The 15,304-nt window shown below is 39.7% G+C and overlaps 1 protein-coding gene across 8 annotated transcripts in view; it reads right to left on the reverse strand.

Annotated features, from left to right (window-relative positions):
• LOC103047119 (neogenin) overlaps positions 1-15,304 on the reverse strand; it is a 231,936-nt gene that overhangs the window by 49,697 nt on the left and 166,935 nt on the right. For all 8 annotated transcript variants that reach the window (XM_049474428.1, XM_049474430.1, XM_049474426.1 and 5 more), the window contains exons 6-7: positions 10,961-11,115; positions 9,399-9,519 (exon numbers count right to left, since the gene is read on the reverse strand). In XM_049474428.1, coding sequence (XP_049330385.1) covers positions 9,399-9,519; positions 10,961-11,115 — 276 coding nt within the window. The remainder of the gene's footprint in view (positions 1-9,398; positions 9,520-10,960; positions 11,116-15,304) is intronic.

A 15,304-nucleotide genomic window follows, 5' to 3' on the forward strand; every position in this document is an offset into this window, starting at 1 on the left:
CCTGAAGTAGAAGTCCTGGACCTTGATGTCAAGTACTCAAATATAAACATGATGCATCAGAGTAGGATGCTCCTGGGAAGTGAGCATCAGTTCTGCAGCTTCAAAACAGCCATCAAACATCTTTCTGACAGCAGTACCTCTCTGCATGAACTCAGTTTAGAGACAGGAGAAGATCCTTCAGTACAGTGCAATAACAGCACTGGTATAAAATATATTATACTGCCAATAATGTACAGATCTTTAACTTTAGGAGTTCTCAACATTATCATAACTTCTGACTGTTGCAATGAATGCAATTTAACAATCAGGTTGTAAGGAGTAGTAAAGACAGCGTTATACAGGGGATTCAATTTAGTTCTCCAGCACCGAGACTCGAGACTGGAGCAGTATTAGCATTAGCCGCTAGCTGTGCTAAGCACAACCTCTTTTGCCGTTCAGAGGTGAGTATTATGGGCTATTAACCCTGGCTAGCACTGCTGGAGCAGCATTAGCATTAGCCACTAACTGTGCTAGCTCTTTCGCTATAAAGAGGCGAGTATGTCAGACTGTAGACTGCGTGTTTACTGCGTTAAAACAAGCTATGTGGGGTGAACCGCTAGCTAATATTGGCTTAATATGGCTTACCGGAACACTCAGTTCCTCAGTGTGGTGCTGTCTGCGGCATTAGCTGCTAACCGGCTAGCCTTAATGGAAGTCTGAAAGCTAAGCTTACTGTAAATAAACCGAAGCGCTTTACTCACCCAAATAATAAATACATTTTCAGAAGAGAAATCTGTGTAGATGAACATACTCTCATTAGTTTTGGACTGGAGTTGCTGCAAATGGAGTTGGAAAATATTTAATACATCTCAATAATATTCATGTCTTTCCACTGAATTAATTTTGTAATTTGTTACCCTATATTACCTATTCGTTCCTGCTCATCAGTTGACTTACCGAGTCCATTTTACACTAGGGCTGCAACGATTAGTCGGTGTAATCAACAACATCGACTATAAAAAATAGTCAACGCCTAATTTCATTGTTGGCGCGTCATTAAAGTGTGAGAGAGAGAGAGCGAGAGAGAGCGCACGCGAGATGAAAAGAGGGGAGAGAGAGAAAGACACACACCTAGTGAGAGAGTGAGCATCCTGATTGGCCTCTCATCATGCTAGGTTGGCCAATGAGGTTTCAGTGTGGGAGGGACTTGCAGCGCGCGCGCGCTAGAGAGAGAAAGAGAGGTAGAGACTCGGTGGAGTGTAATATCTGCGCTGTGTCCGCTAAACACAAACAAACACATTTAACTCCACAAAAATACTCTACAGTCTGTCTTTACTAGTCTGTACAGTTTTAACACTGATTTCCATATTACCCGCGGAGAGTTAAATTACTGCAGAGAGCTGCTGAGGTGAGTTTAAACAGACTTCACTGCTTCATTAACATTAATAACATTCGATAAAAAAATAACGTTAGCTGGATAAGTGTTGGGGAGATACTGTACTCTCTCCAATCCGTTACAATTAAGTTATATGTTATAGTAACTACAGACTTCATAAAAAAAAAACTTTATTTTCTTAAAGACAAACAATATATACAAGACAAAAAGACAAAAAAATACATACAAGTATCCTAGAATCTCCTAAAAATGACATCCAGCCTGTGTGAATGTTTCCTATAATATACTTTGTAATTTTTAGTTTAATATAGGTACGCCAAACTATCAAAATGTACTGCAAAACTGTCCTCAACAGTAGGAAATACAAATGGAGGGCATGAAAAAAATAAAATAAATAATCGCGACTAATCAAACAAATAATCGGCAGATTAGTCAACTACAAAAATAGTCATTAGTTGCAGCCCTATTTTACACTGGATTTCTTCTTTAAGCCTGGGGTAAAAAGGACTGAATATTTGCACTGGTAAACCTAAAAGCTTTAAATGGACCAGGAGTTAGACCAGGTCTAAACGGATGGGTGGCTTTCAGCTTGCATAAACCTACTTAAAGCCAAGGCAGGTGAGGTGGTGATGACGGACCCCCACCAGACTGTCGGAGCTACTCGTTACACGCACTCGGGCGAAGCCCAGAGGCGAGGCGCTGCAGAGCATTAGTGAATATGAAACCACAGGCAGGAACTCGGACAGGATGGGTAATGTGGTCAGGAGCGTGCCTGACAGGCTGTTTGCATAACCTGAAAACCACAGGAGGGTGTTATCACAGGAAGAGTAGCAGGGGTAGAAAATAGCCACTCTCCAGGGCCCCCGAGAGCCACAAAATATTTACGTCTGAATTACGCTTTAGATATTTAAGGCGGGGTGATGAAGGAAATATAGCTGTAACGGTGTCGCCTTCTATCAACACTATCATCAGGGTGGAGTGTGCAGAGGTTCCTGATGGGGCTAACCACCACCTGCGCTCCCAGAGGAGGTATCCTGCCATAAAACTGCCTCTCGTTCAGCATTAGAGATGAGTTTTTACCTGTTTTTACTGTTTAAATGTTCACATATTAAAGCAAATATATAAATAATGAAAACGTTTTTATTTTATGCCGCCAGCATAGAAGATAATCCTCCTCTTATTGCCAATTAGTGGTTTAGCCGAACAAGGTACTCATACTACAAAGTAGTCATACCATAATGATAAACTTGTAATAATATACAAGTACAGCTCTGGAAGAGACCACTTCAGTTTCTGAATCAGTTTATCTGATTTTGTTATTTACAGGTATATGTTTGAGTAAAATGAACATTGTTGATTTATTCTATAAACTACAGACAACATTTCTTCCAAATAAAAATATAAAAAAGATGCAGAGCTTTAAGAGCTCAAATAATGCAACGGAAACAAGTTCACATTAATAAAGTTTTTAGAGTTCAGATATTAATATTTGTGTCATGTTCTGGACCTGTTCTGTCTCTGTGTTTTTCCTGCCCTCCTCTTGTCTATATACCTTCCTCAACACACGGCCCTATTTGTTTTCTTCTCGTCTCCATCCATGTCTTCAGTGCTCCCACCTGTGTTCATTTGTAGCTCCACCCTCTCATTACCTGTCTCCAGGTGTTTCCTGTTTTCTGTTCCCTACATGTGTATTTAAGCCCCTGTGTTTTTTTTTTGTTTGTGTTAGTTTGTTGGTTCTTGTACGTGGTCATGTCGGTTAGGTTGTAGTTTTTTTTCTTTGCTTGCAGTCTTAGTGAATTTGGTGTTTCTTCTAGTTACTCTATTTATTTAGTTTGTTTATCCTGTTTTGTGTTTATTTTGGTTTATTTCTGTTAACAAAAATTACTTGCATTTGCAGCCACATCCGCTCCTCCCTTGCTGCACATCCTGACACAATGTAGTAACGCAATATTTTGTTTTGCAATACTGTATCGATTTTTAAAAAGAGAGCAGTGTTGTACCCTGTCGTTAGATCCCACTGATCTAATTGCAGAAAAAGTAAACTTTTCTTTTATTCAGTTTTTATTAATATGATTGTGTGGTTTTTATACTATACATATATTTTTTTGCAATTTATCTCCTTGCTTATAGTATTGCAATGTATCACAATATATTGGATTGTAACACCTGTATCATTATGTGCACCATATTACCAAGGTCTTGCCAACAAACAGGCCTAAACAGCACACACCTTATTTAAATAGAGGATTAAGAAATCCACAGTAAGGTGAGTTCTGATATTCATATTTCCAAATACCCACATGTGAACAGGTGGTCTCTCACTCTCACAGCTATAAAACACAGCCAGGATAAACTGACCACCTCCCATTCTGCTCCAGCGCCGTGTGCTGCCTGCTGGAGCCGATGCTGCTTTGCATTCTGTCCACGATAGAGAGCTTATCTAGTGTAGCCAACCGGTCAACTCTTTAAGCAAACACTCTCTCGCTCAGTGTCTCCCCAGCCCTCCCTCCCTGCATCCCTCGCTACCTCTCCCTCCTTCCCTCCATCTCTCACCAATCCCCCACAGTCCAGGCCAGCTCATCAGCACCAATTCACAGCCTCAACAACATCTGATTGCTCATTGATGCAGCAGCAGTGATCTGTGGAATCACTACCTGCGCATAACACGAGCAGCTCTGAAGAAAAATCCAATCCCACTGAAGAGATGTGACAGGGACAGGTTCTTCCCTGTAATCTGCAGGAGACGTGGCACACGGAGACAGGAAGAAGCTTACGGGAGCCTCCCTCTCCTCCAGAGCCGGCACATAATAAGCCCTTATTACATCTTTAACATTTTAACCACATTTAATCCACACTTAATCTGCATTTAATCCACTGTAATTGTTGTAATTATGGAATGATCAGAAAAAGAATAAAAGCAGTTGTAAAATCGTTGTCACCTTTTGTAATTTAGGCCAGGTAAGTTCCGGTGTCAACCCAGCTGGAGAAGTGCAAAATAGTTATTTCACACCTCATCTTTACTAGCGGTTTCTTTAAGAAACAATGGTCTAAAAAAAAAAAACGGGATTAATAACGAAGATAAATGTGCAAATGTTAAATCAACACTATAAAAGCTAATCTTACTCATAGTACACTATGCATTATAGACTATGTTTAAACAGTGATCATATCTATACTATCATCATTGGTATGGCTAGGGAATCCATTGAAACTGACATTTAGATCATCTAGAGACCTAAGAGACCACTTTAATTTCTGAATCAGTTTCTCTGATTTTGCAATTTATAAGTAAATGTTTGAGTAAAATGAACATTGTTGTTTTATTTTATAAACTACAGACAACATTTCTCCCAAATTCCAAATAATATTGTCATTTAGAGCATTTATTTGCAGATAAATCTTTCAGTTCCAGTACCAAATAATGCAAAGAAAACAAATTTATATTCATAAAGTTTTAAGAGTTCAGAAATCAATATTTGGTGGAATAACCCTGGTTTTTAATCACAGTTTTCATGCATCTCTCCTCCACCAGTTTTACAAACTACTTTTGGATAACTTTATGCCACTCCTGGTGCAAAAATTCAAGCAGTTCAGCTTGGTTTGATGGCTTGTGATCATCCATCTTCATCTTTATTATATTACAGAGTAAAGCTCAACTTTTCCTGCACATTCTTTTATCCATTTTCTCACTTCATCCAGATGTTTCCATGACTAGAAAAAAAAATCTTCAAAGTTTCCAAATTATCCAGGATATGTGGGCCCTGATTAATAAATAAATTAACATGTAAAATGCATTGTAATGTAAAGGTTAACTGTACAGTGAGAAAATTTAAATAATTTCAAAAATGTGTGTCATTTTTATAATTAAAAGCATTCATTCACACAATGTCTTTTCAGCCAGTAGGAGACGCATGCAGGATCAGATCTACATCAGCAGTAGTGAGGTATCCAGCTCTGAAAAGCTATTAACCTGAGAAAGAAGAGATTTTCCAGCGCAGACATTAAAGACAACTCTCCCCACACGGCCCTCTCCTTTATCAGGCTCCGGTGAGGCTTTTCCCCCCTTTTTTCCTCTCCTGACAAACAAGCATAATAAACTAGCGCAGTGCTAGCGAGGGTTTGTTTTTGTTCCCTTTTGTAGCTTAGCGTGGCAAGCAGGAAAACAAAAGCTCTGAAGAGAGCCATTACTCGCTCTGCGCTCCGGCTGCCAAACGGCAGGTAATAACACAGTACAATGCCGGGGGACTACAATCCCTGCAGGACCCTCACAAACGGACTTCAAACCCCACAAACCACACCCTGCTTCTGTCTCCCCACCTCCCACTGCACTTTCAACTGCTCAACCAAAGCACACTATCAACATCTTCTTCAACACATTTAAGCTAAAGTACTGTGAGAGCATAACAATGTGCAATAGGCTTTTAATGTGCAATTGTAAATACTATTAGGCGGCATTAACTGCTAACAGCGGCTAGCCTTAGTGGAAATCTGCAAATCGAAGCTTACTGTAAATAAATAGAAGAGCTTACTTACACAAATAAACAGTTTTCAGGAGAGAAATCTGTGTAGATATAATATCCAGCGCTTGTTTGATGTTTTTTTTTTTTTAAGAATTACAGTTTTGTTTAGTTACCTTAGCTTAGCTTAGCTTTACAGGTCTTGCTACCTTGTGGCGAGACCTGCTGAATTAGAAGGAAAACATGGCGACACCCCTGTTTCTTACTAGTGTCGCATAAGGCTCTGTATAATCAGGGTACCCCTTTGTATGAAAATAGACGTTTATTGATAGTGCGCCTTATAGTGCAAAAAATACAGTAACTGATATTCTACAAGGATTTTGTGATACTTTGTTAATCATACAGTTTATATTCCTATACTTAGTTTATTACATCTTTTAGTTCTGTGTGTCTCTCTATCCTTTTGCTGCTGTATCACTGAATTTCCCCACTGGTCTGTTTTTTTTATGTTGTACAGAGACTCTAAGACTAGGTCAGTTGCTGAACTGCAATTAGCATGGCATTACACATGTTGCAAAGACTGGTTTTAGTGTAAAAATGTCTTTATTTTAAAACGTTTCAAGCTGTTGTCCATCTTGCTGGTGTCGTAGTGCTGTTATGTTTGCCGATATGTTTGCATGTATGAATATTCATGAGAAAAATCCTAAATCCTGTCATTCCTCCCCTCTCACTCCTCCACTGGACTAAAGCACTGCTATACCAGATCACCGGAGGACTTTTTTTTCACAAAAAAACAGCTCACATCATTCATTCATACTAGAGACCACAAATAGACATTTTAAAATGAATGAAAAAACTATAGAATGAGACCTTTAAAAGCTTAAGCATTGTTTTTTTGTTATGTAAGAATCGTGTAAAAATGTTTTACTGCAGATTTTTGCTTCAGCCAGATCCAATCAAGTGACTATAGATTTTCACTTTATTCCTCTACCACTTTTCTTTCATTCTCTTTCAATCTTTCCCTTTCTCTCTATCTCTCTCTCTCTCTCTCTCGCTCACACACACACACACAATGAGGAGTGTTAGAGGGGTGCTAATACACAGCTGAGCGGTGTAAATGAAAGGCCACAGACAGCGCTAATGAACACTGGGATTTTAATTGGAGTTTCACTGGAAGAGGCTTTAAGAGCTGAACTAATGTACGCGTCTGGAGACTCCCAGCGTAACTGCCAGAGACACTGACAGCAGCGAGGAGCAGACTTCACACACCGCAATCAATGCAGTGTCACTCGCACCTCCCATGTCATGTCAACGTGTGAGAATATGTGCTTGTGCTGCGTCTGCAGAGACGCACGTGAGAGTGTGTGTGTGAGTGTGTGTGCGCCTGCGTCGAGCGACAGTGACAGTGAGACAGTGAGAGATAGTCAATGAGAGAAAGAGAGAGAAATAGAGAGAGTGCAAATGTGAAAGAAAGCGAGAGACCGGCAGAAATTGTATGAGATAGATTAGTGTGTGTGTGTGTAACAGAAGGGAACATATCCTGTGTAATTTTTTTTTTAAAGTGTGAAAAAACTAAACATGTACCTGCATGCAAATCTAACTCTGATAATTAATTTAATCAATCAGAGAGCATAAAAATCTATCAGACAGTTCCTCAACACCGTCTATCTGTCTGCTCTTACTAAACCGTTCCTCACTTTACCGTTTAACACTGCTTCACTGATCAAATAGTTTATTTTAACTGATCAAGGATGCAAACGTTCTAAACTTTAATGTGTGCATGTATAATGCTGTTTTATTCAATGCCATACTAGACTTTATTTTAAAAAAAACATTTTTTTGCTATTTTAAGTGTTTTTAAAAACTGTGCAGCTACACCTGTTAAGCCAACAGCAACTACAAAGTAAAAAGATGTAATTTATTAACCTCTTTAGATAAATTTCAGCAGTACAGCTTGTGTAACCCAGTAACACCAGTCTGTGCAGTACTGAATAGAGCCTGAGCCAGATTCACCTACTCATTTAATAAACCCCCTTCTCACAGAGCAAGTGTCTCAGACTGCCTTCCTTGAGTGTACTACGTAGCCTAAAGCACTAGATGCAAAGTGAATTTTTTCATAAAGTTTATGCATACTATTGTGAAATTATTAGATTAGATTACAGTACAGGAGCTCTAATGGCTCTATTAGCTGAGACCAGAGACTGTAAAAAAGATGGACGCCGTGTCGCTGTTCCCATTCATTTAATGAAAATGAAGCCAAAATCTTCCACCATGTTGATGATCCTGATACTCGAGTCTACGCAGTAGAGACCAGAGGAGGGAGAAAGACTGTGGAGAGACAGCCTACTCATTTAAATAAACCCGCCCCTGAGAGCTGCCTCGAGGTCACAGGCTGCAGAGCAGAGGGGAGCGACAGTCTGTTATTTGTCCCGCCCATAACCAGCCCTTTTTGAATAGAGCTGAATAACATTTTAAAAAATGAATTCTGTGGGGATATAAAAATGTAACAATATAAGCAGAGGTTACACTAGCTGTTGCATTCTAATACTGGAGGTAGAATTACAGTATATTAGAAAAAAACGTGATTGAAATTTGTCTGTTTTGCCATTGAAACCTATGGGGATGGGTGGGGTTACACAGCTTTCTGCATTCGAACAGCAGGGGGCACCCGACCTGTGAAGCTGTGGCTTCACTTCCGAGAGACGATGCTCTGTCCAGCTATACACAGTCTATGGCTGAGACAAACAAAAACTAATACTGTACAATCCAGCTTAATCCCTGAACTGCTGTGAGAGGGTCACAGAACACACCGGTAAAAACTTGAGTGAGAGGGAAGGTTGAGAAGGAGTACAAATTCAACCGAGTCCAGCATGTTTAACTTCAGTTGTCTACTAACAGCCAATAAAGTCACATTGATCTTTTCCATGTTAACATCAGACTAACCCAAAACTACAAAGCACTGTCTGTACAGAGAGTATCTGTTACTGTGGCCAGCAGCACACCACCACATGATGAATAACCGTAAAAATAAACTATAACTCAGCTTCTTCATATAATAAACAGAAAGGTCCCGAAGATGGTCTGTTTCAACCCAGGCTGTCAATCATTCATTTTTAAGTGTAACCCTGCCTTTATACAATAAAGCAGCATAACATATTGAAAACTGATAAAAAAAAAAAGAACATCTACATTAGCGGAGAGATTAAATACTGGAGATCGATAGACAGTTTGCAGGAGATGAATAAAAGACGTGTCATCTTAACATAGAGATGGGCGAAGCTACAAATCATACTGCAAAAGAGGTTAAAAGAGGTTATGCTGTCCAAGCATTTCTACAGTCATTAGTTGTTATATAGCTGTGGCTACACAGCTATATAAATACTGTACATATAAACCAATATTTATAATATGAAAACAATATTTTTCATATACTTTAATTCACTAGTTAAAAAGTCTTTTTAGTGTAGAGTAGAAGCTGGCAGTGGCTGGGGTGCTGAAGAGTGGCTGTGCTGTGCTGCAGTGGAGAAGCAGGGTGGCTGGTGGGTGTGAATGCACTGTATGCTTACCCAGGTCCAGGATGATGAGCTGGGCGCTGGCCTGAATGTTCCCGGCCTCGTTCTCAGCCAGACACTGATAAAAGCCCTCGTCAGACCTCACCAAGCCCAGCACCTGCAGGTCATGCTGATTCTGTGGCACAATCACACACAAATAGGACAATAATTAAACCGCAACAATTCAGAAGGCTGCGATTGGCTGCCAAACATGAAAACCGCCAAGCTGGTGTTCATAAAATGGGCAAGAAGTGGTTGGCACTGACTGAGGGGCAAGGTCAGTCATAGGAGTTATCAAAACAAAACACAGACGCTCTGACACGCACCATCTCAAACACAAGCTAAAATAAATGAATATGTGATTAATATATGCACATGAACTAAGGATTTATTTTAAACAGTCGAGTCATACTAAATGTTCACATAAAATAAAAGCAGATATAGTGTGAATAAATCAACCAAATAATTAACTAAGTAGTAAGTTAATTAACATTTAAATACATTAATATAACAATCTCTAATAATCTAATTAACAGAACTAGTTAAAAGTATGAGAACTTAAAGGCATGACCATTTCAAAATATATCATACTTTTTTGGTATCACAATACACAATTCAGGATTTCACAATTCTCCGTTTTGTTGCTGAAAACAGGGTATTTTTGATTGAACAAAAGATGTGCAATATTTATTTATAATTGTCATAGAAAGTATATGTAGAATATCTCCCTTAAATATAAAAGCTGCACAAGATGTGAAGCTCTTTTTAATTATATTATTTCCAACTAAAAATTAACATTGAATAATAATTAACAGATTCATTCATCTCAATAAATCCATAAATTGTTTGGTTTTTAAAATGGTAACAAATATGCTGGTACAATATCATGATAACCCCATTTTTTTTCATACCACAAAAATCAATAATCATCATTACAGCTAATAGTAATCATTACTATTAGCTGAATGTCTACTGATTGCTCACTTTACAGGGTAGCTGCAGGTATGGGGTAAATACATTTATAGTGCTTTCTTAATGCCATTTACAAAAACAAATGGCAAACAGCACCAGGGTTAAGTTTCTAAGCTTGTGAATTCAGTATTTTTCTCGTTGTTTTGACAAATCAATATTTTAGTCAAGCATGTTTGACACAGTCTTCCGAAAACAACAAAATTGTAAAAAAAATACAGGGGTACATTGCAAAATTGGGATTATCCAGACAGTTTTTGTTTAATTTTCACTTCCTCATGCCTACTGTATTGTCTCTGCTAGTAAATAAAAGTAAATAATTGTACCTGAAAATAGCCAATTTTAAGTCAGAAATAATGCAGTTGCTTCTGCTTAGTTCATTATTTTGCTGTTAATTTAGAAATTCAATGTGCAAAAATACAACCAAATTTTACTTCCATCTTATCATAAAAAAAGTTATTTTTTAAATACGTAAACAAATGATAGATTTTTAAATATCTGCCGATATCAGCCCTATCCTTAAATGTCCCCAAATGGACCCAAATCCCATTTTATCCAGCATTTAGGAACAGCCCACTAGAGATGGACGTGTTAGCGCTGGGTCTCACCACTATTTTGAAGTAGTCGCTGGGGATGACAGCATCTCCGTTCTTCAGCCACTTCACGGTGGGTGCAGGGGAGCCGGACACTTCACACTGGAAGGTGATATCCATGGCCTCGTGCGCGTAGATGTTGGAAGGTTTCTTGAGGAAGCGGGGAGGCACTGAAAGAGCCGAAGGCAAACGAGTCAGAGTCAGAAAACACGGACTGACTGCAGATGACAACAGAGCGCGACAACCAATTCCTTGCCTCATCAACCAAAGACAACGAATTGGCAAGAATGTTCAGAGGAGGGCAAACAATCTTTCATTCTTTACATACACAGCCAGGAATCCATTTTGGAGAAATAAAAGGGGAAAATCAATAAGGTTTAGTGTCCTCCTACGCTCACGCTCAGTCAGCCGGAACGCAAAAGAAAGAAACAAAGCCATGATAAGATGCATTCTGCGGCTCTTACAGCTTCTGAACTGTGTGTCACCGGTTGGCAGCGGCGGTAATGTATTGGGGGCTGATTTAAAGTGATGGGCCTGAAACTGATCCTGCTCTACAGCGCTGTAACTCAGGAACTCTGTGGGCTCGGCCTGGACCTCCCTGCTCCCTGAGCTGAGCGCTGCTCACTGCTGAAGTATGCACTCAGAGGCTTGGAGGGACGGGTGTGAATGGGCAAATGAGAGCGCATCATTTCACAATGAGAGATGACACAATGTGATATCTGATCATGCTGGAAATGGAAGGATTGGGTGAGAAGTCATTGAAACTTCACTTGGGGGGGAATAGAGAGGGGGCTTCCCACAGAGCATCAGGGACAGCAGGCTGATCCTATGCAAAGAGGTGTTTAAAGAGGATTATGACTATGAGGTTATGAATGAAATGCCTACATCCTTTCAACATGCACCAACACGTACACTGCCAAGTTATGTACTGGTATGTGTGCTGTATGTGCCTAGGGGAGGATCCTGTATGAAAAATAAATGAGAAACAAGAAATAAAAATTGTTGCCCAAATGTTGTATGATTGTATGATTATAACATGCATCTATCTTTAAAACAGCAACTTTAAAAAAGAGAAAAAAATCTTCCAAACCTTCAATGCAAGTCAATGTAAAAATAGTTTATTTCAGGTCATTTTGAAGAGTTTCTATTGGTCTGTTCATCAAGAATTCTTGGCACAATATAAGGGACAGTTTGTGTGTTCAAATGATGTAGTAAACTAAAAATCGACAGCGACGATATGTATCTATCTGAGTAAGGTATATAAAACACAAAACAATAACACAAATGACATTAAGATACAGACAAAAGAAGATAATTAAGATGTGCAGTAATCAGTCGCCAGTAGCTTCCACCAAAACAGCTCTACAGCCCTACAGGCCATAATACTAGGGCTGCAACTAATGACTATTTTGGTAATCGACTATTATTCGATTATTAGTCGATTATTTTTTTCGATTTGTCGATTACTCAACAATTATTTCTGCCATATTCTTCATCTCTAAAAACGATAGAAACAGCTAAACATGAGATTTAAAATGTATTAAAATGTCTAAATGTTGTTTAAATGTGGAAAGTACTGATATTTAGTGAGTAAATATGTAATGAATCTGTTGTGTTTGGGCACTGTTAGAGACACAGCCGAAGTTGAGTGTAAACTGTGTGAGCCATTTACCCATCTCCCATTGCGATTCTGTCCCCAGCACTTTGTGTAATGCAGTGCTGTTACACATTAACGATTAGTCGACAATGAACTTTGTAGTTGACAATTTTAAATAATCGACATTGATGATTATTTTGACTAATCATTGCAGCCCTATATAGTACTTGTACTCGTGAGGCAAACTAAGCTAAACAGGCTAGCACCAACCTACTCCTTGCAAATGACTGACAGCTAGAGATAAAGCTGGATGAAGTCAGACTGTGTGTGTGTGCACACATGTATGTATGTCTCTATAGAAGCTACAGATATGTCCCTCTTTACCACATGGACTACCAGACAGAATACAGTCCACAGTGAAGGTTGCTGAGGTGTGGTTTTGAAAGTGGCACATGGTTAAAGCTGCTGAGGTGCTCTATTGTCTCAGTGGTCACAATGTGCACAGTTTACCTCTCCTCCTGACCATAGATGCAAAAACTGACAGATCCTCAGACTGGGAGAATCATTAAGCAATTTTTCAGAGTCTTCTTAAACAGAGTCTTCCTCTGATCTCTCAAATCCTCTCTTATAAAAGCAAACCTTCTTCATGTGAATGGCCTATTTTCAGTTTAGAAATTACCTCCTATGACTTACGGCTTCACTTTAAGCAGATCTGAAATGTTAATAACACACAGCAGCACTTTGCAGACAGAGACATGAAAGAAAGGGACACTCCATAATTTAGAGCTTATCCAGAGCTAGCTGCTTAAAGACCTTCAGCGCTTCATCCCCTCAGAAAGCCCAATGTCACTGCAAAGAGAATGCCAGCAATGTGATCATTACATTAAGGGGCTAAAGCACCCAAATATCTCCGATGATGTGGAAAAAGCTTTCTCCTCCTCAGAAACGATTTCTCATGCTCACAAATAGAGAGAGTTAAAAATACTCTAATAGTGTATTTTTTTATAAATTATATATTCACATTTGCGAATGCAGTTCATACAGGCAAGAGCTGCAGCCCCAGGTACATGGTGTTCAGAAGTACAGTTTCTTATGGTTAAAAAAAATATATATATAGTGCTGGGCGATATACAGGTTTATTTTTTACATGCTGCCATACCACTAGTGGCACTGCGGAGCGCTGGTTAGAACAGCACCACCAAAGAAGCAGATACTGCTCGCTAGCTAACGCTAACCACTTAGCATAACAAGCTAACGCCCTGGGCTTTGGTAGCTGAGCTCAGTGAAGTCAAACGCTCCGTCCTGCCTGGAGAAAAATTACAACAGCACTTTATCTGAGGAGCTCCTGTTGCTGTTCCTCAATGTATGAGTGTTTATTAAACTTACGATCGACTACATCTGTTGCTTCATATGAATTTAAAAATGCCATTGACACGCCCACTGAACTGTTTCTCTAGACAGCAAGGCTGTGTTCAACTCAACCCAGCATGAATGGTGAAGTCCTGAGACACACACACAGGAATACATAGGGGTATAGCTACAGCTAGCTAACCGTTCTGCATCGGCAGCTACAGCTCTGCACACTTGCACAGAAATCTGTAGCTCCCCCTCACAAGTAATAGATTTCGGTGCAAATTGTTAGAGTTGTAGCTCCCTAAGCAGAATGGTTAGCTAGCTGTAGCTATACCCCCATGTGTTCTCATGTGTGTCTCAGTGCCTTCACCATTTACATATATTTACATATACAGGGGTTGGACAATGAGGTTTTATGGCTAAATTGGAGCAGCCTGGTGGCCAATCTTCATTAATTGCACATTGCACCAGTAAGAGCAGAGTGTGAAGGTTCAATTAGCAGGGTAAGAACACAGTTTTGCTCAAAATATTGCAATGCACTCAACATTATTGGTGACATACCAGAGTTCAAAAGAGGACAAATTGTTGATGCACATCTTGCTGGTGCCATCTGTGACCAAGACAGCAAGTCTTTGTGATGCATCAAGAGCCACGGTATCCAGGGTAATGTCAGCATACAACCGAGAAGGACGAACCACATCCAACAGGATTAACTGTGGACGCTGTAAGAGGAAACTATCTGAAAGAGATGTTCGGGTGCTAAAAAAAAAACACGGCTGCCCAAATCACGACAGAACATGACAACTTCTCATCAGTCTGCCCAACCTTTTAACAGTTTCTATGAGTTATTAAGAATGCATTTGTAGGCAAAGTGTGGACAGATCAATTACAATTGCACTGCAACTAATGCATTTCCTTCAGCTGTTGCAAAAATGCACTGGCACTAATACCAGTTTAACAGCTGCTCTTAGCAAACAAGAGCTCCTACAAACTTACAGACTTCCACAGAGCCCCCTGCAGGCACGCCGCTCAATCTGACGTTCGTGTTTCCAGCGTTTTGTGAGCAGATCTCAGATCCCACAGCTCAACAAAGTGCATACCAGAGTATCTGTGAATGCATTACTGAGGAGCACATTTGTCTCAATTAATGAGTGCCACCACACTGTCATTCAAAAGCATTCGCAATTACCATTTTTGTCACAAGTGCGCCTGTGTCCCAAACGTCTAACTGTAGGCAGAGTGTTGTGCTGGAGAGAGAGAGAGAGAGAGAGAGAGAGAGGCAGAGTAGAAAAAGCTTCTTTCTGTCAGTCAGTACCCAAATCACATCTGCCGCCTCTCCTGGGGACCTGGCTTCCGCAGCACGGAGACAAACAGATCCAGCCGTGCGTCAATCTTTATAATAGAATGAG

This window comes from Astyanax mexicanus, chromosome 2 (genome assembly GCF_023375975.1).
Source record: "Astyanax mexicanus isolate ESR-SI-001 chromosome 2, AstMex3_surface, whole genome shotgun sequence".
Taxonomy (NCBI): domain Eukaryota; kingdom Metazoa; phylum Chordata; class Actinopteri; order Characiformes; family Acestrorhamphidae; genus Astyanax; species Astyanax mexicanus.